At 35.8% G+C, this 26,003-nt stretch overlaps 2 protein-coding genes across 2 annotated transcripts in view; both read left to right on the top strand.

The window, feature by feature from the left end:
• Positions 1-26,003, top strand: part of LOC137614631 (tachykinin-like peptides receptor 86C) — a 566,255-nt gene that overhangs the window by 221,606 nt on the left and 318,646 nt on the right. The gene's annotated exons all lie outside the window — the stretch shown is intronic.
• Positions 19,985-23,328, top strand: LOC137615487 (uncharacterized). Its single transcript, XM_068345411.1, has 3 exons — positions 19,985-22,320; positions 22,467-22,677; positions 22,945-23,328. The coding sequence occupies exons 1-3, from the start codon at positions 19,988-19,990 to the stop codon at positions 23,326-23,328; spliced, it is 2,928 nt and encodes a 975-aa protein (XP_068201512.1). The 5' UTR covers positions 19,985-19,987.

The raw sequence follows: 26,003 nt of genomic DNA, 5'->3' as shown, positions 1-26,003 counted from the left end.
ATATTAACATAGGGATGGTCTCTAAAACGCATCAAATTGGAGTAATATCCTGTCATTTAATGGTAGGCGAAAGTGTAACAAATATTCAAAGAAACAAATATTGCACAACCGTTAAAAATCAAAGTTAGGTAGAGAAGCCTTCCGCTAGATCTTGGAGAGAGAGAGAGAGAGAGAGAGAGAGAGAGAGAGAGAGAGAGAGAGAGAGAGAGAGAGAGAGAACTGCATACTATTTATTCTGACACTGTTTTTATTCCATCAATAAATATTTCTATTCTTATTCGGTAATCGCTACATCTCAGTCGTAAGAATAATGATTAATTTTGTGTCGAAATGTATACCAAGAATATATCAAAACAATGGAGAGAGTGTTTGTAAAAACCCTGTTGAATATTTAAAGGAAATCGTCAAGTTGCTAATTTCTCTAAATTTTTAATGACAAGAAAATGTCTTTTGCTTTTATTTTGGAAATATTTATTTCTTGATCAGCTTTCATCAAAGGTATTTCAAGTAAATGAAAAATAATTGGTTATGACGAAAAGAAGTAAATGATTATTAAGAAGCTATTAATTAACTGGAACCATCTTTGGTTTTACTTTTAATAGTTACAGCAAGACTTTTAACATCATGCAGAGCGAGAAACTTATTAACATATTCATTAGAATCAATCAAACATTAAAAAACTTTAGTAAAAAATAAAAAAAATTACCGAATAATGAACTCCATTAACATATTACTTTTATGAATCATTTGATGACCGTCTTTTATTGTAATATAATTACTTCATAATTCTGACTTGTCGCCACTTTTCATTTGTTAGTTAATTAAAAAAATTACGGGTAATGAAAGTTATATAGAGAATTTGTATTTTTAGTGTCACTGTACCTCAATAAAATATATATCCATCGTCAAAATGTTTTTTCTGCAATCGTTTTTATTTTAAGATTTTTTCTCTTAAAAAAATTTTGCACACACCAAAAGACCTTCTGGTTTGTCTTTACTTTTCTGCTTTTCATTTGTTTGTAAATTAAAAATATAAATGTAATGTAGCTACAGGAATTTGTGTCTTTAGTATAATTATATATATATATATATATATATATATATATATATATATATATATATATATATATATATATATATATATATATATATGTACACGGATATGGATATAATATAAGATATATATGGATATATACACACATATATATATACATATAATATATATATATATATATATATATATATATATATATATATGTATATATATATATATAATATATATATATATATATATTTATATATATATATATATATATATATATATATATATATATATATATATATATATATATATATATATATACAAACACACACACACGCACATATATATATATATATATATATATATATATATATATATATATATATATATATATATATATATACATACACATATATATGTGTATATACATATATATATATTATATATGTATATATATTATACATATATATATATATATATATATATACATATATATTCGAGTGAAAATTGGAGTCTCGTGTATATATATATATATATATATATATATATATATATATATATATATATATATATATATATATATATATATATATATATATATATATTATATGTATATATATTATACATATATACATATATACATATATACATATATATATATATATATATATATATATATATATATATATATATATATATATATATATATATATATATATTCGAGTGAAAATTGGAGTCTCGTATTAAAGTACGAAATGCGTTTAAATAAACTGTCACTACAAAGTGCTTTGGTTTTCAATAAGAATTTTAGACAAAGCGACTATCACCGCAAATCTTTAAACTAAAAAAAAGTCCATTTACTCGACCTTGACTTTTTCTTTGAACGACGAAACAAGAGCGAAAAATAACGTTGTTGATTTTATTTTCAAAGGCTTTGTTAACAACACTTTTGATCCGTAATATCGCCATTCGCTTCACATTATTGCTTCTCTTTAGTTTAGACCATTTTTTTCGCTATCAGTCTTTTGAGCAGATAGTGATGTTTTCAAATCATTTTCACTTCTGGAATGTCTTTTCTTGATATGCCATATGTCTGCACATTGACGGTCAAATAATAAAACAAATAATTTTCTACATCAGAGTGACCGAAACAATTTATTATGATTATGGATTTAGTTATATAAAAGCCTCCTACTTCAATCTTGAAATTTAAATTAAAAATTGACGAAACGAATTTATATTTAAATACACAACATCTTTCCCATGAGAGAGAGAGAGAGAGAGAGAGAGAGAGAGAGAGAGAGAGAGAGAGAGAGAGAGAGAGAGTTACCTGTAGATTTATTTGAAATTTCTTCATTACATTCGGTCTCATTTCGTAAGTGAATATACCTGTCGTTCATATTTGATTAACAATGCGTGTTCTCAATTCGTGAAATAATGACCTCAATCCACTCTTTTGTGTAATTAACATTCAGAATCCCAGCCCTGAATAGTAACCGATAGAAATCGAGTCCAGCATCCTAAGTCTTTCTCGAAGAAGAAAATATATGAAGTAAAATTCAATATTTCTTGGTGAAAAGAAAAAGAATGGAAACCTTTTACCAGATTGCACCCATTGTTAACGCCACATGATAGCTGTCTTTGAAGGACCAGGACGAGTGAAGCCTTGTCAATAGCGGTACTAAACAACTACACACACACACACATACACAAAAGCTACACTAACCTACGGGGACACTGACAAAGATATCTTTTTAATATCCAAAGTTGTGGACCGATGGTAGACTTTAAGAAAGGATGGGGTTTTTTATTCAAAGAACAATCGATATTACTATATTGTTAAAGGTCGTGAAGTGATTTAAATAAAATGCAGTGAACCAGAAAAAAAATACAATACATTCCCATTTGTTCATCTTGTAAACTTTACATGGTTATTGTACAATCATTCATAAAAATGAGGGTTAATAATCATTTGTGTTCTTACATTTTACAAAGAACCAAGTCCTGCTTCCCAATAATACGTCGTCTGCTTCAAACTATTTTATATAGAATTTCTAAACGTTAATCAAATATTTTATTTGTCTGATTCTTTTACCTAACATTGGCGAAGTATTCTTTTATAAAGAAATTTTTCTAATTATGTAGCCTCGATTACCTAGAAGATGGGTTTAGGAAAATTGAAGAAAATGCGACTAATTTCTGCTTCAAAAATATTGGAGGAAAAGGGACCAAAGAATAATAGACAATGGTACCTCAGCTTACGAGTTTAATCTACTCTGGGACTGAGATCGCAATCTAAAATGCTCATAAACCAAAACAATTTTTCCCATAAGATATATATATATATATATATATATATATATATATATATATATATATATATATATATATATATATATATATATAGATAGATAGATATAGATCTATATATATATATATATATATATATATATATATATATATATATATATATATTTATATATATATATATATATATATATATATATATATATATAATATATATATATATATATATATATATATATATATATATATATATATAGATCTATATATATATATATATATATATATATATATATATATATATATATATATATATATATATACTATATGTGTGTGTATGTATGTACGTATGTATGTAAGTATGTATGTATGTATATATATATATATATATATATATATATATATATATATATATATATATATATATATATTATTGTCATCAAAGCTAAGCTACAACCCTAGCTGGAAAAGCAGGATGGCATAAGTCCAAGGGCTCCAACCTGGAAAAATAGCCGATTGAGGAAAGGAAATGAAGAAATAAATAAACAACAAGAGAACTAATGAACAATCAAAATGAAAAATTTTAAGAACAGTAACAATATCAAACTACATCCTTCATATATACACCATAGAAACTAAGAGGAAGGGAAACAAGATATAATAACGTGGCCGAGTGTACCCTCAAGCAAGAGAACTCTAACCCAAGACAAGCTATGGCACTTTCCAAGACTAGAGTTTGCTAGTTCTAGAAAAATCGACAATAAATCTCTCCCGCGAATTTCAAACGGCCCAAATGAAACCAACGTCTACTGAGAAATTCCTCCTCAGTCTGAACTCCGATGTTGTTGTAAACATGGATCAGCTGCAACTAGGTCTCGACCTCCTTAAAGCTCCTTTAGGAACTCGCACGCTAAATCTGAAGGATCAATCAATCGCTGGGCTTTGATGGATCCTCTCACGCTACAGACACTAGATCGTAATAACGCCTTTGAGGCGACGCAGGAATCTCTCTCCAATGCAGGAGACGCCGTGATTACGGGAAAATTAAGGATATGCCGAGATTCTTGGAAAATCATGGGTATATCAAGATTCTGGAAAAATTAAGGATTTGCCGAGATTCCGGGAAAATTAAGGATTTGCCGAGATTCTGGGAAAATTAAGAATTTGTCGAGATTCTAGGAAAATTAAGGATTTGCCGAGAGTCTAGGAAAATTGAGGATTTGTCGAGATTCTGGGAAAATTAAGAATTTGCCGAGATTCCGGGAAAATTAAGGGTATGTCGAGATTCTGGGATGTTTAAGGCAATACTGAGATTCTTGGCAGATATTGTGGGGAAATTAAGGATAGGCAGATATTGTCGGATAATTTAGGAGAGGGTGAGATTCTTGGAAAATTAAGGAAGCAAAAATTGTGGGAAAGTTAAGGAGAGACAGGGACTGTGGGAAAATTAAGAATGCAAAAACTGTGGAAAATAATAAGGAGGCACGGATTGTCGGAAAATTAAGGAGAGGTTGATACTCTGAGATTCAAGGAAAATGAAGGTGAGGTCAAGATTCCAGGAAAATTAGGAAAGCCCTAGATTCCAGGAAAATTCAGGAGAAGCCGAGATTCTTGGAAAATGAGAGGCTGAACTTCTACGAAAATTAAGGAGAGGTAAAGATTCTGAGCAGATTATGGAAATATAATATGGAAAATTAAGGAGAGGCTAAGAATCTTGGAAAATTCAGAAGACTAAAATTCTGGGGAAAAAAAGGCGAGAAAGATTCGGGAAAAATTAAGGAGAGAAACATTTTGGGAAAATTAAGGAGCAGGTGAGATTCCAGGCCTTTAGACTGGAAACCAATCCAAGGAATAATAAGTGAACGAGTCACAAAGCTCAACCAATGTCAATGTAACGACATCCTTAACTTTTTCTCCCTCCTGACACACTTCAAGTAAAAGATTAAATAAGGTATTGGTCCAGCGAAAAAAAGTTGAATGTATCAATTTTATTCTCTTTTGTTTGGCTGATTAGTATAGTACCCAAGTCAACCTCTTCACCCAAGATATGACTAAGGGAGACGATGGATTGTGGTTGATGAGTCAGCAAGTAGAACTATGGGTGCTCCCAAATATCCCATCCATAGCTCCCAAGAAAAGCAAGGTCATGCTTTGTACATGAAACCGATTAAGTAGAGAACAGGGCTAGATCACAGACCCCACACAGTGAATTCATAGTCAATCCCAATCAACCACCAAACTGATGAAAATGAAAGTGTTAGGAGGATACATCAGATAAAAATGCTACAATAATTATAAGAAAATAAACCTTGAAACTGACGGGTTTAAGTCCAAAAAGTGCAAGAGTATACACGCTAAAAGTCATTGATACCTGGTACACAAAAGGCTTAAAATCAACTAATGTCTCTGTGTAGAAGTATAAAGCAGCTTATGCTTTATACGATTCTATTCAGACCAAGATGATTCTAATATTCAAAAGGGGATTAGTATCTGTCTCTTTGTACATCAGGGTTTTACAAATCACATAACGGATGAGTCCACTAAACTATGGAAAAATAATCTTTTATTATTTACCATTTTTTTTTCTTTTTTTTTAGAAAACTGCATGAATAGATTCCCCCAAAGACATTGCATAACACACAATCAAAAAAGATGGATTCGATGATAAATTACATCTTCCTTAATGATATGCAAATGTCGCTCCATTTAAAAAAAATTACAAATTATATAATTAGCGCTTTGATATATAGTTGAAATTTATTTTTATAAATAATCATAAAAATATCAATAATGCAATATGGAATATTTATGTTAAAATTTAATTGATTTCATCAGACAGACATTTTAAGACACACACATTCATATATCTCTATATTTATATCTTTATGTGCTTGGTGTATATATGTATATATATATATATATATATATATATATATATATATATATATATATATATATATATATGTATATATATATATATATATATATGTGTGTGTGTGTGTATGTGTATATGTATATATATATATATATATATATATATATATATATATATATATATATATATATATATATATATATATATATATATATATATATATATATATACTGTACACACACACACAAATATATATATATATATATATATATATATATATATATATATATATATATATATATATATATATATATATACTGTACACACACACACACATATATATATATATATATATATATATATATATATATATATATAATATATATTAGAACTTTCGTGTTATAAAATCTCTCTCTCTCTCTCTCTCTCTCTCTCTCTCTCTCTCTCTCTCTCTCTCTCTCTCTCTCTCTCTCTCTCTCTCTGACCAAATATTAAGGATTCTCTTTTACTGTAACTCGAAATATTATGAAGTTAAAAGTTCTCCCTCTCCTTTTAGCTTGACCACTTATCCTCATTAGGCGTCAAAGAAACGGAAAAAATGGTTTAAGGACTTCAGTATTCAGAGGCCACGTCAACACAAAGGGACATGTGAAGCATGTTAAAACTAAATCTGAGATTTGCAGTTTATTGAGAGAGAGAGAGAGAGAGAGAGAGAGAGAGAGAGAGAGAGAGAGAGAGAGAGAGAGAGAGAGAGAGAGAGAGAGAACTTTTTTCCCTGTCAAAAATCAACAATCAAAAATTGAAAGGAAGAAAGTATATTAGAGAGAAGTCATGCTTTTTACGTTGCTCTTTCTGGTAATGAAATGGAATCTGAATTAATATGTGAAGATGTACTGTATTCCACGGGAATAGTTTTATATGTTTGTTGAATGTTAAAAAGAAAGATAAGAAATCCCATGCAAGGCCATGATTAAAATTCATCTGTTTTTATCTGAATGATGCATAAGAAATATATAAGAAAGGAGAAAGGAAAGTTGCAAAGCCTTGCCCTGAATCTTTTTTTTTTTTTTTTATATACACGATGGACATGAAGTATAGGTAACTTAAGATAAAAAAAATATAAGAGAAACAAAGTCTGAAGGAAACCACAAGGGAAGGAGTTAATAAACGGAAGATAGTCGGAAAAAATGAAAAGATCCACAAAAAAAAAATAGGGAAAAAGATATAGATACGTTACCAGAAAAAATTATAAGAGGAAAAGAGGTAAGAGAATGAATATAAAATGGAGGAAAAAACAGTGAAGGAAAATAAGACAAACCATAGGGGGGAAAAAAGTAATTAATGCCCGAAGTGACTAGAGCACCAATTAAAAGGCATACTTTCTCAAAGCTAAATAAAATATTAATTAAGCACAAAAAACCTTATTATTTAGGTGTTATCATTTGTGTGCACGCGTGTGTTAACGGGATGTCAACACAAGGTCAAGAAAATACGATAAAACTTGCAATATATATTCCTTATCTGCCATATCCGTGATGATTATCTTTTAAAGGAAATCGTCGGTGTTTAGAGATTGTTTCCATGGCAACGTAATCATCTCCTCAGAGCAGACTTCATATGAAAGGTAATCATCTCGAGCACGACACTGCTAAACTGCAGATGCAAAGTTTGCTCCGGTTTCATTATTCAGTTTTTAAGACATCTCGCTAAAAGTCAGAGACAGAGGGACAACTTCCTCCAAACTTGGTTGCTAAACTTATACGAAATAATTTAAGGAATGAAAGGAGTTGCAGAGCATATAAAAACTAGGAATATGCTTCTAGGAAATTATTAAACAAATAACAGAAGCAGAATGGCGTCCTGGGCCATGGGAAAGCATAATATAAATGGAGAAGATACAAAGTAAAGTAAATAGTAAACCATAAATTCTTGGGGAAACAAATGGCAGTTTTATTCCCTTGGTGCTTTTATTTACTTCTTTTTTATGTACGACGATATTCAAAGAAAAAGACCTTAAAAACGTAAACATTCATTAAAGAAATTTAAGGATAGAAAACTTAAAGAAAGATATTTTTCCCAATTACAAGAGTATTGTTATCATCGTTATTATTTTCATTGTTATCAAATAAAATAACAAAATATTCACATGAAAAAAAAGAACATGATATCTTTTGATTTGTGAACATTATATTTGATAGAATTTAATGACCATATTTGGAAAACCAAATAGGTGCAGCTTGACAAAAAACAATATAAACACAAATGACATTGCAAGTAAAATGACATCAGATAAGGGAGCAAAAGGTTTCAAAGTAACTATAGGGTTACTCAGCTTCAGGCCTTATTGCCTTATTTTTTTTTTTTTTTGTTTGGGTTCCCCCAGGTCCCTCAGTGTGAGGCACCTCGTATATCCACCAGAGAGTTGCTAATACATCTTCCGGTGTATTTTGCATCTTCCAGTCTTGGATGGTCTGGGATGCATCTTAGGTATTTATCGAGCTGATTTTTAAACACATCTACGCTCACTCCTGGTATGTTTCTTAGATGAGCTGGCAGCACATTAAATAGTCGCTGCATTATCGATGCTGGTGCGTAGTGGATTAATGTCCTGTGCGCCTTTCTCAGTTTACCTGGAATGCTTTTTGGCACTATTAATCTACCTCGGCTTGCTCTTTCTAATACTTTAAGCTCCATGATGTTTTCAGCAATTCCTTCTATTTGCTTCCATGCTTGTATTATCATGTAGCGTTCTCTTCTCCTTTCTAGACTGTATAGTTTTAAAAATTGCAGTCTTTCCCAGTAGTCAAGGTCCTTAACTTCTTCTATTCTAGCAGTATAGGACCTTTGTACACTCTCTATTTGCGCAATATCCTTTTGGTAGTGTGGGTACCATATCACATTGCAGTACTCGAGTGTACTACGCACATAAGTTTTGTAAAGCATAATCATGTGTTCAGCTTTTCTTGTTTTAAAGTGTCTGAATAACATTCCCATTTTTGCTTTACATTTAGCCAACAGTGTTGCTATTTGGTCGTTGCATAACATTCCTATTTAAAATTACACCAAGGTCTTTAATTGCTTCCTTGTTTGTGATTGTCTCATTATTAGGTCCCTTGTATGCATACACCATTCCTTCTCTGTTTCCATAATTTATTGATTCGAATTTATCGGAGTTAAATACCATCCTATTTATCTCCGCCCATTCATATATTTTGTTTAGATCTCTTTGTAGTGATCTAAACAAAATATATCAATGGGCGGAGAGAGAGAGAGAGAGAGAGAGAGAGAGAGAGAGAGAGAGAGAGAGAGAGAGAGAGAGAGAGAGAGAATTTCAGTTTATGAATGTGAAATATGTTCAGCATTACGGAAACAAAACCCATAGAAAATATCTATTAGAAAAAATAAACAATAAGACATTGTAGAGAGGCACATTCAGAAGCATGCACTTGCCCTGAGGGACGAGTTGATACCAGCTCTTGAAGCAGCCTAGCATGATTACAGACAATCTGACACCAATGAGATCTGGCTTTAAAACCTAGTACAACTTCATGCAATAACTATCCATACGAGGCCATCAACTATTCTCAGACTTTCATATAGTGACTTAGCTTTAAATATGATGAAGCAGCAGAAATACCAGGATAGAATGCCATGCCAAATCCAGCACGCCAGGTTCTATTTGAATTAAGCCAGTTGATCTGCATGTCTATGAATGCACAAATTGCTTTAGCTGTGAGAATCGGGCGTGTCAGACTTGGTGTAGCTGGACCCAAAGCAAGGTATATGTAATGACAGTTAAAATGAAGTGGCGATATGGACGGACAATTGTTGAGACAGGCAAAATGAGTTGATACCCAGACGAAAATTGTTCACCACACAATTGTACGGTCAGAAAATGAAGTAGTAGACTATGCATAAAAGATTAAGCAGACAATTGTACATACAGCGAAGTTCGGAACACGATAGTACAGATAGAAAAATCGCAGAGACAAAATGAAGTGGCATACCAGGTAGACATGGTTAAGCAGATAAATGTATTGACTCAAAATGAAGTGGCGGACCAGACAGACATGCTTAAGAAGAAAAAAGTAAAGATAGTAAATAAACAAAATGAGGTAATAGACCTGAAAGACATGGTTAAAAAAATAGTAAAAAATATATGGAATAAAGTGCCAGGCAAAATGGAAAAATTTAAAGAAAACAAAACACAGACAGGTTAAGATAATGCAGCACACAGGACAAATGTGGGTGGGTAAACATACACATATCCAGACAACATGAAGTGTTAAACCAAATCAGACAAGGTTCAGTAGACGAATAGGAATATCGACGAGCTAATATAGTAGTCCAGAAGGGCAAAGCCTGCCAGACAAATGTTAAGATGGAAAAGATGACACATAAGACAAGACTGACTAGGTTTAACAAGTGTAGCAGATATGCGTCTATACAATTGGCAGAACTAAAGAGCAAGGCTTAATAGACATCTGCACAGACTGATACATGAAGTAATATACCAGATGCATAAGGGAAAGTAGACATGTACAGACCACATAAGATGACACAACAAATCAAATGGATAAAGATTATGCAGGCAAATGAACAGACAGGTCAAGATAAAGTAGTAGGCCAGATGGACAAGAGTAAAATGATACATGTACAGATACAGCATGAAGCGACAGGCTAGACAGCAGCAATGAAACGTTCATTCCAGTAAGAGAAGCTGACACAGCTGACCAAACGGATAAAGTCAAACAGAAAACACACATGGGTCAACATGAGGCATCAGATCAGATGGATAAAGTCAAGCAAACAAAGAAATATATGTCAAGATGAACGACCAGACCTAATGACAATGTCAAGCTGTTTAAAGTACAAAGGGGTGAAGTTGACGCATCAGATCAGATGGAAAAAGTTAAACAGAAAAATGAACTTACAGGTCAAGATGAACCAGCAGACATTGCGAACTAAGTCAGGCAAGGAAAACATATACACAGGTTATGTGGACACAACAGACCAAACGAACGAAGCTCAGCAGGTAAACATACATGGTTAAGAGAACGAAGCAGACCAGATGAACAAAGTCGTGCAGATAAACATATATGAAGGTCAAGAAGACAAACGTACGCACGAGTCAAGCTGATACTGTACACCAAATGGGAACAGATAAGCAGATAGGCACACACAGGTCAAGAGGACACAGAAGACTGAGTCAAACATATAAAATTACAGGAGGTCAAAATGATACAGCAGACCAGACACACAACTCAAGTTAATAAACGGGCAGCATACGCATCACGATAAAACAGCAGATCAGATGGACAAAGTCAGATAAATTTACACGGGTCAAGAGGACACAGCATATCAGATAAAATGTCAAGCAAATAAACGCTCACATGGGTCAAGAGTCGAACAGACAAACCAACAAACGAGACAAGATGACGTAGCAGACCAGACGAACAAAGTTCAGCTAATAAAAACGTACACACGTGTCAAGAGGACACAGCAGACCCGCCGAAAATTCGAGCAAATAAGATGACGAGGCAGAACAGAATGTCTATTATAAAGAGACAAACGTAACAACGCGTAAAGATGACACATCAAACTAAACAGACAAGGTTAAGCAGACACATTTACAGACATGTCAAAAGGACACAGCAGATCAGAAATTCATGGTCAAGAAAAAAACGTACGGGCCAAGATGCGTAAACAAACGGAGAAGATTAGCTAAGCAGACAGACCTAAAGACAGACAGCTTTAAAACCAATAACATGGCGCCATCCAAAATAAAATGAAAAAACACTCATATTGCATGAATTTTCCATCTTATATACGTCTATGAACCTGATATGACCTGCACTACATAACAAACTGGATGGAAATAAAAAGCCTTTACAAGAAACTAATTAAATTTCGAACTGCATTCTTGATCCTGGAAAAAATCATCAGCGGCATCCAAATTGCAATGACTAAAAGCTATTGCCTTTAATTGGAATTTCTCTTAAAAGAGAGAAACTTGTCATGACCTTCTGTACAACTTTTGTTAAAAGAAAATTATCGGGTGAACTTTCAATCTAATGATTTCATACGTCATTCTTTTATTTGCACAAATAAAATATCCATTATTAACTAATCACGATATAATGCTGTAGTTGTCATTGATAATGAGAGGTCCAAATATCGTTACCAAGAGAGATGTTTTGGCCTTTGTTTGAAAGATTTGGAGGCTCCCAAGGCTTTTGAATACATGATTATATAAAGTCAGAAACGAGGATATCGCTAATGAGAATTTTGGTGGCCTACTGGAAACGTCCTTGCCTGGTGTTCTGCTGGACGAGAGTTAGAGTCACGCTCAAGTAGATAGTTTCTTGTAGTGTCTACAACCTCACCCTCCTTGTTAGCTAAAGATGTATTTTTTTTCTTTATGAGCGGCTTTTAAACCTTAAATGGACTGATCAAACGTTCTAAAATCCTTAATTACAATCATTTAGCTTCTAACACAGCCCATGTGAACTTTAGTGCCACTAAAGAGATCTGAATGAAAGTCCTTCCTAAAACAAAAGTTATATGCATTATCATTCTAATTTCATAGTAATATCAAGAGAGCAGTTATATACAAGGGAAAATAAAAACTAGCGTCAGAAACAACAATGGTAATGAAGCAATTTCCAGCGCAATGAGAATCTAATAATGCCTTAATGATGCGTTAGGAGGGGATACAATTATCAAGAGGAATATTAAGAAAATAGATATGTTCATAATTATTGAGTACATTTTTTTTCTTTTTTTATTTCAGCTTCAAGAGAAAGCGTGGAAGAATACAGACGGGCTGTCAGGGCAAGATCCGTGTCCTACATAAGGTGGGGCAACCATAAACGAAAGGGGGATGTGGTTGAATATTCTTCATGTGAAGTGAAAGTTTTAATTTTTCAAGGTACATTGATTAATTACTTTACATAATCTTGAGCCACATTGGTCATGGTCACCGGATCTAATTTTTCTGTTTATTATTAATATAGATTTTTTAATATATAGACTTTATCTTTCATGTATGCATTGCTACTCGATACATGGCTATGATATAAACATAATACTTTTCAACTTGGTTTTTTGTTAATGTTTGGCGGATATTCGATGCCCTTACTTATCATCAGGGCTCCTTGTAAATGAATCCCAACAGTAAACGGGCCTTCAGCTAGCATAATGACTGTGTTCCTTCAGGCAGTTATTACAGGTGGCATCATTGAATCTACTGCAGTACTTGACAGTGTGATCACCATGTTTACAATATTCACGAAATCCCTTTTATAGTACCATACTAAGTTACATTTCAGTTTCCTTCACTGCTAAGAGGAATTGTTATTTTTTAATGTTGGCATTCGTATGTTCCCATTTGGTCACGGCTCTACTGAAAAGTGCAGCGACGTCTGTGCCTGGTGAGATCCTCAGCCAAAGGCTGACTTTGTGCAACGTCTGCTATCCATAAAAAATATCTTTGCAAAAATGTCTACGCCTTACGTTATTGAAATCTTATGTTAAAATTTACTTACACTTTAAAAAATCTTTTGCGTGCTGCTTCGTAACTAATTTAATAGACGCGAGAGTATGTGCCTCATTTAGAAGTGAGGATTCCCGATTTAAAGATATTTACACATGGCAGAGAAACTTTTGGTATGAAATTGTTCCATCACAGAAGCGGTGATTTATGATACTATCTAATGTTAGCATCTAGTTTTTTTCTTGGCAGGATTCGTCAGAAGTAAATGCTTCCTCTGAATACTTCTTAAGAGACTCTTGAGCAAATTTATCTTCGTGAATCGAGTTTGCTCCTCCAACAGTCTTAAATTGGTCTTAATAGTTCCCAGAACTGTGTCATTGGGGCAAATTGCAGGAAGCTGAAAGTAATTTGCATTGGAGTGTTGTGGCAGTCAAACATAGAATAACGAATGTGTTGACAATGCCGAATACCATTCCTCTTCAATTTACACTTTTCCTTAAACCTCTTTGTTTCGAGAGGGATTTGTTCTTTCAGTGTTCCTTTTATCAACAACTATTAACTAAGTACAATGAATTTGCAAGAAAATTTTCAAGATATTTGCGTTCGGCAAATCCGGCAGGAAAAGAATCAGTTACTAGTATACACCGAACCCTGAATTACATTCAGAGATTATTCTTAAAGGGGACCGAATTTATAAATGAACGACGGCATGGCAATTTCCAAAAAGAAGAATGGTCAAAACATAAAAAATATCAAAATAGTTACAATTCGAGATATTTTAATTTCATATACACAGACATGCACACAGTGGTGGAAACAGTAACCCCTTTCAATTCCACTGACACAAGAGTATCTTCATGAGCTATTATTTCACAAACCATAAAAAGTATATTTTACATTATAGACCAGATCAACTATCCGATGGATTCAAATACCATTTATAAATGCAAGCACACGGAAGGAATGAAACACTAACTCATTTAAAGTTAATTGAAACAGGAGTATCTTTATACACTATTATTTCACTAACCATTAAAAAGCTATCCTACATTTTAGACCAGCTGCATGTGAACTACAAAAGATTCTGAAAAAAATATTAGCTTTCATCCTTTCAAGCCATAGCCATTCATTTTTCTTTACACAGAGTCATTAGATTCAGGAAGTTGAGAAAACTCTCCTGTTCTTTTTCTACCAGCCTCTAAAATTACTTCTGAAGACAAATATGTTCGTAACCGAGTTAAACACCCACACGAGGTTGTTTTTTTTTTCTCGCCTCCTTCGATATATACTTACATACACACATAAATACTGTACAGACTATGTTTATATATTAAAACTTTATATGGATTTTATTGCTACAACGTTTAAAAGCATTTTTCAATAGGTTTGTTTGCACATGCAATTCCGATGCATTGTAGTATGTTGGCCAAAGCTCAAGCCACCCGTTTAGATACTACCGCTAGAGATTCATTGGGTCCTTTGACTTGCCAGAAAGCACTATATTGGATCTCTCTATAATTACGGCTCCTTTTTCCTTTGCCTACAAATACACGATTAGTCTGGCCCATTCTTTCCACATTCTCCTCTTTACTCATACACCTGACAACATGAAGCTAACCTAGTAATTCTTCACCCAAGGGGTCAATTACTGCATTGTAATTGTTCAGTAGCTACTTTCCTCTTGGTAAGGACAGTAGAGGCTATTTAGCTATGGTAAGCAGCACTTCTAGGAGAAGGATACTTCAAAATCAAACCATTGTTCTTTAGTCTTTGGAAATGCCATAGTCTCTGTATCATGGCTTCCACTTTGTTGGGTTAGAGTTCTCTTGCTTGAGGGTACACTCAGACACACCATTCTATCTGTTTTCTCTTTGCCTTGTTTTGTGTGTAAATAGGCTATTATGGCATCTTTCTTTTCCAACTATGGTTGTAGCTTAGCAAGTAATAATAATAATGGTAGGACCATTATTCTGATTAATACTTTTCTATTTAGAGAAAGTGGCACTTTACTTTTCATAACCTCATTTTGCTTACCAAAACCTCTCCATCTCATACTTATGCTTCTTTTAATTTCCGTCTCATGTCCTGTTGAAACACTTACTGCCTATCCTAGGTACATATATTCATTAACCGCCTCTAGAGATACATCCATAACCCTAATCTGTTGTCTCTGCATTTTCACTGATCATTATTTTAGTTTTACTCATATTTATTTTCAGTCCTGCATTTTTGCTTTCTCTTTTCAAATCTTCAATATTTTTTTGCAATTCCTCCCATGATTCACTAAATAAAACTATGTCACCAGCCATCCGTTGAGATACTACAGCTAGAGAGTTATGGGGTCCTTTGAATGGCCAGACATTACTACATTGGATCCTTCTCTCTGGTCACGATTCATTTTCCCTTTGCCTACACATACACCGAATAGTCTGGCGTATTCTTTACATATTCTCCTCTGTCCTCATACACCTGACAAGTGAGATTACCAAAACAATTCTTCTTCACTCAAGGGGTTACTGCACTATCATTGTTCAGTGGCCACTTTCCTCTAGGTAAGGGTAGAAGGGACTCTCTAGTCTTGGGTAGTGGCATAGCCTCTGTACCATGGTCGTCCACTGTCTTGGGTTAGAGTTCTCTTGCTTCAGGGTACACTCGGGCACACTATTCTATCTTATTTCTATTCCTCTTGTTTGGCTAAAGTTTTTATAGTTTATAGAGGAGATATTTATTTTAATGTTGTTACTGGTCTTAAAATGATTTATTTTTCCTTGTTTCTTTTCCTCACTGGGCTATTTTCCCTGTTGGAGACCCCGGGCTTATAGCATCCTGCTTTTCCAACTAGGGTTATAGCTTAGCAAGTGATAATGATAATAATCATTATCTTCCAATCTCAAGTTGTTAATGTATTCCTCATTAATGGTAATTCCTACATTTTTTCAATCTAAATTCTTAAAAACTTCTAACCATGCTGTGAATAATTTAAGAGAGATGGTGTCTCCTTGTCTAACTCTTTTGTTAATCGGAATTTTCTCACTATCTTTATGTAGTTTTAGGATTGCTGTATATCCTGTATAGATAGCCTCAAATGTTCTAACAAAATTCATCTATTCATTGTCTTTGAAGGGCTTTCATTACTGATGAAGTTTTCACGGAATCAAAAGATTTCTTACAATCTATAAATGCCATGCACAGAGGTTTGTTATATTCTGTTGATTTTTTTCATTAGGTGGTCAATTATAAGGATATGGTCAGTTGTTGAATACCTGCTTCTAAAGCCTGCATGCTCTCTTGGTTGACCTAAGTCTAGCTGTGTTTCTATTCGCCCTAATATGATCTCTGTAAATATTTTATATAATACTGAAAATAAACTTATTGGGAAGTAATTTTTCAGGTCTTCTGTGTCTCCCCTTTTAGACCGGGAGCCAGCAGTGGTTTGGGTAGCTGAAAAGCGAACCAATTTTCTTAGTCATAGTGATGTTTTATGTACATCACTGTTTATGAAAACTCAAGTCTGCCGGGGATCTGGTGGTGGGTGTGGCCCTCAGCGGCATGAAAGTGATATGGAAAAATTGACCTAGATCAGCTGGAAAGTGAACCACTTGATAATGGTGTTGAAATGTCCCTTATACCTCCAGGAACTGGGAATGGGTACTGACAGACTTTTTGTGTGGTGGCGTGACCCTGACAGACTTACGTAACTGCCACGTCAAAATTGACCTAGATCAGCTGAAAAGCGAACCGAATGAAACTTGTTGTAAAATCATCAGTACCACCCCAGGTATAGTGAATGACCACTGACAGACAGTTTCTGTGGTGGGGTACCCCTGACAGACATGCCCAAATGACCAGACCCCATAAGTGACCTAGATCAGCTGAAAAGCGAACCAAATGAAACTTGTTGTAAAATTATCAGTACCACTCCAGGTTTAGTGAATGACCACTGACAGACAGTTTCTGTGGTGGAGTACCCCTGACAGACATGCCCAAATGACCAGACCCCATAAGTGACCTAGATCAGCTGAAAAGCGAACCAAATGAAACTTGTTGTAAAATTATCAGTACCACTCCAGGTATAGTGAATGACCATTGACAGACAGTTTCTGTGGTGGGGTACCCCTGACAGACATGCCCAAATGACCAGACCCCATAAGTGACCTAGATCAACTGAAAAGCGAACCAAATGAAACTACTTGTAAAATTATCAGTACCACCCCAGGTATAGTGATTGACAATCAATCTTTCAATGTGCTTTACAACATTAAATTTGTTTCAGGTTCAAAGTAACTGAAGAAATGGACCAAGACAAATCTCCTTCCCAGGTGGAAGATCTATTGGAAAGTTTCACAGAGGAGCCATCTCAAACTGGAGATGAAAATAAATGTACATCACCAAGAGTAAACGGGAAGGTAATGAAAATTTCAACTTCTAATTGTTTTAGTGGTGTTTTCAGATCATTTAGAACAAACATTTGTTATTGTATGAAGCACTAATGGTATTAAGAAGTTTGTTATTTGTGGATGTTTTTTTTTCTAGGGTAATGAAAATGGTGCAGTGGCCTCTATCTGTTTCATCTGCAAAACGTTAACTGAAGAGGATAAACAGTTGAAGAGAATTGAAAGAACAGGACCCTCCTTGAAGAATGCAGCATCCATTCGTTCCATCCTGATGAGTGACAAATATGAAGAGGTCACAAGGAGGATTATGAGCTCTGACTTTTGTGGTGAAATGTACCATCCCTCCTGCCACCGAAGATACACTGCTGTGAAGAGACCAAAAGATGAGTTGGGTCCATCAAAGAGAGACACAAGGTCAAGCAGTGTCTTGCCAAAGACTGAGAGACATGGCATCTTAAAGAGAGAGTGTATCTTCTGTGGGAAGGAGAGGAAAAAGAAACGGGGAAAAGAGGAACCGCTTACATCGATTGCAACTAAAGATGGCTGTGATACACTATTGGAGCGGGCCCATAGATCCACAAATGACCATTTCAAAAGTTTGATCATGGGCAATATTGATCTTATTGCCAAAGAGGGTAAATACCACAAGTCGTGCAGATGGCATTTCATGCATGAGACAGAAGTGGCAGAAACAAGTTGTGCAACACCTCATGATATCCATAAAAGGGCGTTCAAATCACTGTGTGGTTTCATCACAGAACAAATTATCAAAAATGAAAAGTCTCTGATGGTGACATCATTGTTGAATAAGTACAAAGCTGAATACACAAGTAATGGAGGTGATCCTCAAGATGTTGACGCATACACAACACAAAATCTGATAAGGAAAGTTCAAGACAAATTTGGTGACCAAGTCCGAGTGAAGCTTGCTGACAATAGAAGGGGAAATTTCATCCATGCCGCATCACTCACTGAAGAACAGGCACGAGTACATTTGTATGACAACACAAAGGAACACGAGGAAAATGAAAAACTTATATGGGCGGCCCTCCATCTTCGTTCCCAGATCATGCAGTTGCCAAAATTCAAAGTGCCTGATCCAGCCACAGTGCAAAATTTGAAAGAAAGTGCACCGGATATACCAAAGCAACTGGAGCTGTTTTTTTAGAAGCCTCTTAGGTGGCCTTACACCAAACTTACAAGGGCCTCAAAATGGGGCAATTGACCGAAGGGCCACATCGATGGCATCTGATGCTGTGTTCAATGCTACGCATGGTACAGTTAAGCCGTGGAAACACACTGCAATGGGACTGGGTGTAGCTTCACTGACAGGATCGAAGTTAACATTGCAGATTTTGAACCGTGCAGGTCATAGCATTAGTTACTGTGACGCTAAAGGTCTTGAAACTGAATTCGCTTATTCAGTTTCATCAGGTAGTCATGTTGCACCTGATGGTATTTATTTACTCGCAGATAGAGCAACAGCCTGTGTATGGGACAACAATGATGCAAATGTGGAGACACTAGATGGAAAAGCAAGACTTCATTCCACTGTTGGTCACACGTATCAAAACACAGCTGAGCAAGACAAGGGGCCATTTAGTAACTCTTCCTTTCAGTTGCGTGATGGAAAAAATAGAAGAACATTTGTGGGAAATGAGCAGGAAATTCCTCCACTTAGAAAATCCTTGAAGGCAGCCATCTTCACCAGTACGGCTGCAACAGTCACGAGTCAAGGCAGTGGTAGCGCCTCATCTCTACAACTCCATCAAAGACCAGGGCTTCAGCTGAAACCATTGGATTTGTACTGGTTTTTGCAACTGAGAAAAGGTGACACTTCACTTTATGCAGGATTCATCAGCAATTTTGTGAAGGACATGCTCCCACTGCAACGAATCTGCTATATGGACCCAATTCCAAAATCTCCTACAGATAATGCAGTTGTGAGAGAGACTATGATTCGTACTCTTAATGTTGCAAAGGAAACCGGACAAAGTTATGCAGTCGTGACGTATGATCTGGCGGTTGCCCTCAAAGCTTATTCCATCCAAGCTCTCGAGTCCCCTCTCTTTGACAAGTTACTGATCATGTTAGGCAATTTTCACATTGAGCTAGCATTTTATGGTGCAATCGGAACTATGATCAACGAAAGTGGAATAGAATTTATCCTAACTGAAGCAGAAGTCTTGGCAGAGGGTTCGATGATGGGCTTCATGAAGGGGAAGTTCTACAATCGTTGTATAAGAATTCATGAACTTCTGGCTAATGTAATGGAACAGAAGCTGTATGACCGTTTCGTGCAAGACCTTGCAGAGGAGGAGTATCAAGCATTTCAAGATGTGATGATGATGATTCCATCAAATCAAGTTGAAGACCATCTCTCTGATCCAGTTGTTATGCAGCACCTTCTGAAATATGAAGAATTCTTCTATTCTGTCATGGAGGGAACCATTGGCTCAATGGCTCAGTTCTGGGGAACATATGTATTCCTGGTAAACAGGGTACACCGCGAGCTACAGCGTTGTGTTAAAACAAATGATGTAGATGGATACATAGATGTTTTCCCAGTCATACTGGATGTCTTCTTCTCTTTAAATCGTCCAAATTACGCCAGATGGGGAACACTGTTTCTACACAAGCTGACATCTTCCCACCCTCAACTCAGAGAAATACTTCAGAAGGGGGCTTTTTCAATACGGCGAACAAAGAAGAACTACTCCAGGTCGGCAGTTGATCTCTCACTTGAACAAACAGTAAATCGGGATGCAGCGTCCAGTATGAAAGGGATTGTAGCCTTCAGAAATTCTGAAAATGCCAGACGAAGATGGTCCATGACCATGACCCAGAGAGCCATGGCCGTACTGGAGCTGAGAACTTTTGCTGGACTTGAAGTGGGAGAGAGTGCCACAGCACAGTGCCGTTCATACAGAATAAGAAAAGACAACAAGCAAATGCAGGCTCTAAGTGAGAAAATAGACGAATTCTACAATCCCTTCAGTCCTGAAGCTCCAGACACAATGGTGAACCTTGCAACTGGGCGGGCGGCAACAAAAGAGACTGAGAAGTATCTCCTCGGAACATTGCAAAGGGGGCAGGTAGCAAGACAACAATTCGAAAGAGAGTGGCACAAGGACTCAGCAAGATTTCTGAAGTCAGTAAAAAGGATAAGGGTGAATAACTTCGCATCTGAAAACGAAAAGAAGAAGAAAAAAGGGACGACTCCTGCTACAGAAACTGCAAAGAGGGTTGAAAGTCTGAGGGACTTTTTCATAAGAATCATCATTGTTGTGGCCGAAAATACCAACTTCGATCTCAGGCACGTTCTCAGGTACCCAATCACGTCATATCCTCTTTCCCTGGCACATGCTGATGGAGCACTCTTGAAGAGCAGGAAGCATACATTACTGAATAGGCTGGAAGAGTTCCAGAAAGACACACCAATCCCAACAGAGGTACATCAAGGTATTTGTGTTCGGATATATGATGGAGGCCTGCTTATTCATTCTGTCTTGTCAGTTATGAATGTTGGAACATCATATGGAGCTATTGCCCGAACCATCCTATCTACAGTATGCACTGGTGGAGGGGATGAAATCCATGTCTGCCTTGATAAGTACGTCGAAAATTCAGTCAAGGACAGTGAGAGGAAATTGCGTGGTGCAGAAGATTCTGTTTACACAATCACTGGACCTAACCAAACAATGAGACACAAAGGAGCAAAACTTCTCAAGAATGGAATGTTCAAAAACGAACTTGGAAAATTTCTGCTAAAGGAATGGGGGGGAAATCACTATTGGAACATCCTAAATGGAAAAACACTGTATGCCTCTTATGGCGGTGAATGTTTCCAATATACGCCAAATGACTTCCAGGAGATCTCAGTGACCAGCCCAGCTCACCTCCAGGCCAACCACGAGGAGGCAGATACCCTTATAGCATTCCACCTGGAAAATACCTCAGGAAGCAAGGTCCTTGTACGAGCATCTGATACAGATGTTCTCATTATACTTATTGGTATACTTGGAAATCAAGACCCAGAAGTGAGGTCCTCCAAAAATGTCTTCATGGACTGTGGCAGCAGAAACAGCAGGCGGTACATTAATGTCACCAATATTGTAGAGGTCCTTGAGGAGCGAAAATCAGGACTTCCAAAAGCACTGGCGGGGTACCACGCATTCACTGGATGTGACTTCACATCAGCCTTTTACAGGTAGGATTTTGTTCCATCTTTAAATGACAGATTGAGTTGGCATACTCATTGTACAGCAAAGATTTAGAATCATGACAAAATTAAGTTAACTAGTTTGAAGAGATAGTCATGCTGTTGTTACCTACATGATTCATATTCCCCTTCAGGAAAGGCAAAGTCAAACCTCTGGAAATACTTGAGAAGGACCCAACTGGAAGCTTTCTCCAGTTGTTCTCCAACATGGGTGAAGTTGACGGTGAAGTTGACATAGACGTGGCATCCGAGTTTGTTTGCAAGATGTATGGCCAAAACAAAGAACGTGATGTAGATGAAGCACGTTATAGAAAAATTATGCAGATGTCGGGCACAGTAGATAAGGTATATATGTATCAAGTGTGTTGGGTTTTCAGGATGTAGCATGTCTCCCTTGAATTGACTTAAGAGAGTAACAGTGTATTCAAATCGTAACCTCCAATGCACATTCTATGATATTTCTTTCTGTCTCTCACTCTAGGGTCTTAACAACCCACATTTATTTTGACACGAAAAGCATTCTGAGTGTATTGCTCAATTATTTCAATCTAATCTAACTTAAGAACATTCTCTTTTTAAGTATTTTGTCATATGATTCCACATTCCTTTCAGGAAAACCCACTTCTTCATATGAAGAAGGTTGACTGCGCATTGTTGCCCCCAACACGTCAGACACTTGAGAAAAAACTACTGAGGGCACACTACGTGACAGTTTTGTGGAGTCATGCCAACACAAAATCACCTGATCAAGGCCTATGCGCCATTGATTATGGTTGGACAGTAGATGGTGACTTGTTGCAGCCAACCTGGTTTGATGGACCAGCCGTTCCTGATTCTTTATTTGCTAATGACAGTGACAAAGATCAGGAAACTCTTAGTCAATCCGAGGAAACAGTGATGGAAACTGATAACCTTGATGAACTGAGTGACTATGACCAGTGTGAGGATGAGCCATGGAGTGAGGACTCAGATTCTGATACTGAAGAGATGGATTAGTATATTTAATAGTTGGTCCTCCATTGACACAATACATTTAATGCGAGGTTATAGTATGTGCACAAAACATTTAACGATGTAATATATATGGCCAGCCGGATCTATCCCTCTTTTATTTACTATTATTTCTCAGCTTCCACAGTGATGTGAAAGGAATTATTATGGATTATATTCTCATTCAGTCTAATCAATTCTATTGTGCATGTACGATATTAGATATTAAATATTAGATATTAGATATATGTTTCAGAAAATGCACTTAATCCATTGTAACTGTTCGATGATAAGCACTTATTATCAGGATGGCGTTATTTACTTTGGTGTCTTTCAGAAAAAATAATTTTAATTTTATTTATATTTACTTCTTCAATATTTCTTTAAGCATTACATTGTCAGGGATGTAGATGTTCTATGGGAAACAATGTTCACTTCAACATTGGCCAGTGATGAGTATACATGATAATTTTGTATGTTCGTTTCATTCTATTTCATCTGTTTAGCTTACAAGCTAATCTAGCTTAACCCCTACTGTACTTGGATGTAGTGACCAGTGTTACAAAGCATCATTACATCTTGGTCCTGAAGGAATTAATTATGGGGTTTGGTCATTTGGGCATGTCTGTCAGGGGTACCCCACCACAGAAACTGTCAGTGGTCATTCACTATACCTGGAGTGGTACTGATGATTTTACAACAAGTTTCATTTGGTTCGCTTTTCAGCTGATCTAGGTCACTTATGGGGTCTGGTCATTTGGGCATGTCTGTCAGGGGTACCCCACCACAAACTGCCTGTCAGTGGTCATTCACTATACCTGGAGTGGTACTGATAATTTTACAACAAGTTTCATTTCGTTCGCTTTTCAGCTGATCTAGGTCACTTACGGGGTCTGGTCATTTGGGCATGTCTGTCAGGGGTACCCCACCACAGAAACTGTCTGTCAGTGGTCATTCACTATACCTGGAGTGGTACTGATGATTTTACAACAAGTTTCATTTGGTTCGCTTTTCAGCTGATCTAGGTCACTTACGGGGTCTGGTCATTTGGGCATGTCTGTCAGGGGTACCCCACCACAGAAACTGTCTGTCAGTGGTCATTCACTATACCTGGGGTGGTACTGGTGATTTTACAACAAGTTTCATTCGGTTCGCTTTTCAGCTGATCTAGGTCAATTTTGACGTGGCAGTTACGTAAGTCTGTCAGGGTCACGCCACCACACAAAAAGTCTGTCAGTACCCATTCCCAGTTCCTGGAGGTATAAGGGACATTTCAACACCATTATCAAGTGGTTCACTTTCCAGCTGATCTAGGTCAATTTTTCCATATCACTTTCATGCCGCTGAGGGCCACACCCACCACCAGATCCCCGGCAGACTTGAGTTTTCATAAACAGTGATATGCATACAACATCACTATGACTAAGAAAATTGGTTCGCTTTTCAGCTACCCAAACCACTCCGGGCTCCTGCTCTATTTAGTTAATTAATACAATAATAAAGTTTAGCTAAGCTGTAAGTATAGAGCATTTCTGCAGACATTTTTTATAAAGTTCAGCGAGTTTTACTACTATGAAATTTCCTCCATCTATCAATAAAGCAATTGTTAGGCCATCTTCTTCAGCTGTTTTGCCTCTTTTTATGTCTTTTAATGCTTTCTTTATTCCCTCTACTCTTACTTTTGGTACAGGCTCAGGTGTTTTGTAATTGCTATTAGCAAAGTTATTTCTTATATCCGTATTGTATAGCATTGTATAGAAATCCTCCGCTATTTTTATCATTTCATCTCTTTTGTTGATAATATTTCCCTTTCCATTCTTTAAAGCAAATATCTATTGGCACCCTTTTCCAAGTCTTCTTTTCATCAACTTAATGTTTTTTCCTTATTTTAATGTTTCCTCAATTTTGATATGATTGTGTTTACGCATGTTTTGGGTTTTTAGTTTGTACATTGTTTTGGATGATTCTGCTAATTCTATTTCATCACTCTTGGATTTAATCCTCATTTCCAATCTTTCCTTTATTAAGATTTTGGTGTTTTCTGGTGGTTTTCCTTGATCTTGATCTTGATCTTGTTCAAGAAGTTATCCACCAATCTCATGTTCTTCTTTACTTGCTTCCATATCTTCATGTAGCTTGAAGTACCTATTTGGTATTGCTAAACTAAACTCATCAGTTTTTCTCTTATAATAAGAGTGCATGAAAGATATGGGTAAGCGTATGTACTGAGGTTGAACACGCTAGGCTAGGGCTAGGGTAGATTGGGTCAGATCACGTCAGGTGTTGACCTTTACATACAATTTTGAAGGATCTACTACAAAGTGAGTAGCAAATATAGGTCTAAACATAGTGTGAGACTGAAATATCAGCAAAGCTTTAGCTTTTCATAAAACTTAATATTTCATTGATAAAATTCTAACTACTAGGGAAGTAATAAAATGTAAATTATTCTAACGGGAATAGAAAAACTTATTGAACCTGCATTGGTTAAATACCGAGTGCCACATTCAAAAGGGGAGGGAAAATTCAAAACAACTCAATATGTGGTTTTGGAAAGCCAGACTCACTCAGGCATGAAGACCAGCAGGCTGACCATTTGAATAATTGGCTTAATATTGGCAATGGAGTTCGCTCGCTCGATCATTCATTTCAATCACACCAATTGCTGACGACGGAACATG

This window comes from Palaemon carinicauda, chromosome 21 (genome assembly GCF_036898095.1).
Source record: "Palaemon carinicauda isolate YSFRI2023 chromosome 21, ASM3689809v2, whole genome shotgun sequence".
In the NCBI taxonomy this organism is placed as follows: domain Eukaryota; kingdom Metazoa; phylum Arthropoda; class Malacostraca; order Decapoda; family Palaemonidae; genus Palaemon; species Palaemon carinicauda.
The sequence above is the reverse complement of the archived record's forward strand: the minus strand, read 5'-3'. Positions and strand labels throughout refer to the sequence as shown.

Excerpts from the sequence above, each read along its gene's own strand:
- LOC137615487 (XM_068345411.1), top strand. The coding sequence starts at position 19,988 with ATGCTCCCACTGCAACGAATCTGCTATATGGACCCAATTCCAAAATCT. Across the intron at positions 22,321-22,466 it reads TTCACATCAGCCTTTTACAG|GAAAGGCAAAGTCAAACCTC; the intron begins GTAGGATTTTGT and ends ATTCCCCTTCAG. Across the intron at positions 22,678-22,944 it reads TGTCGGGCACAGTAGATAAG|GAAAACCCACTTCTTCATAT; the intron begins GTATATATGTAT and ends CATTCCTTTCAG.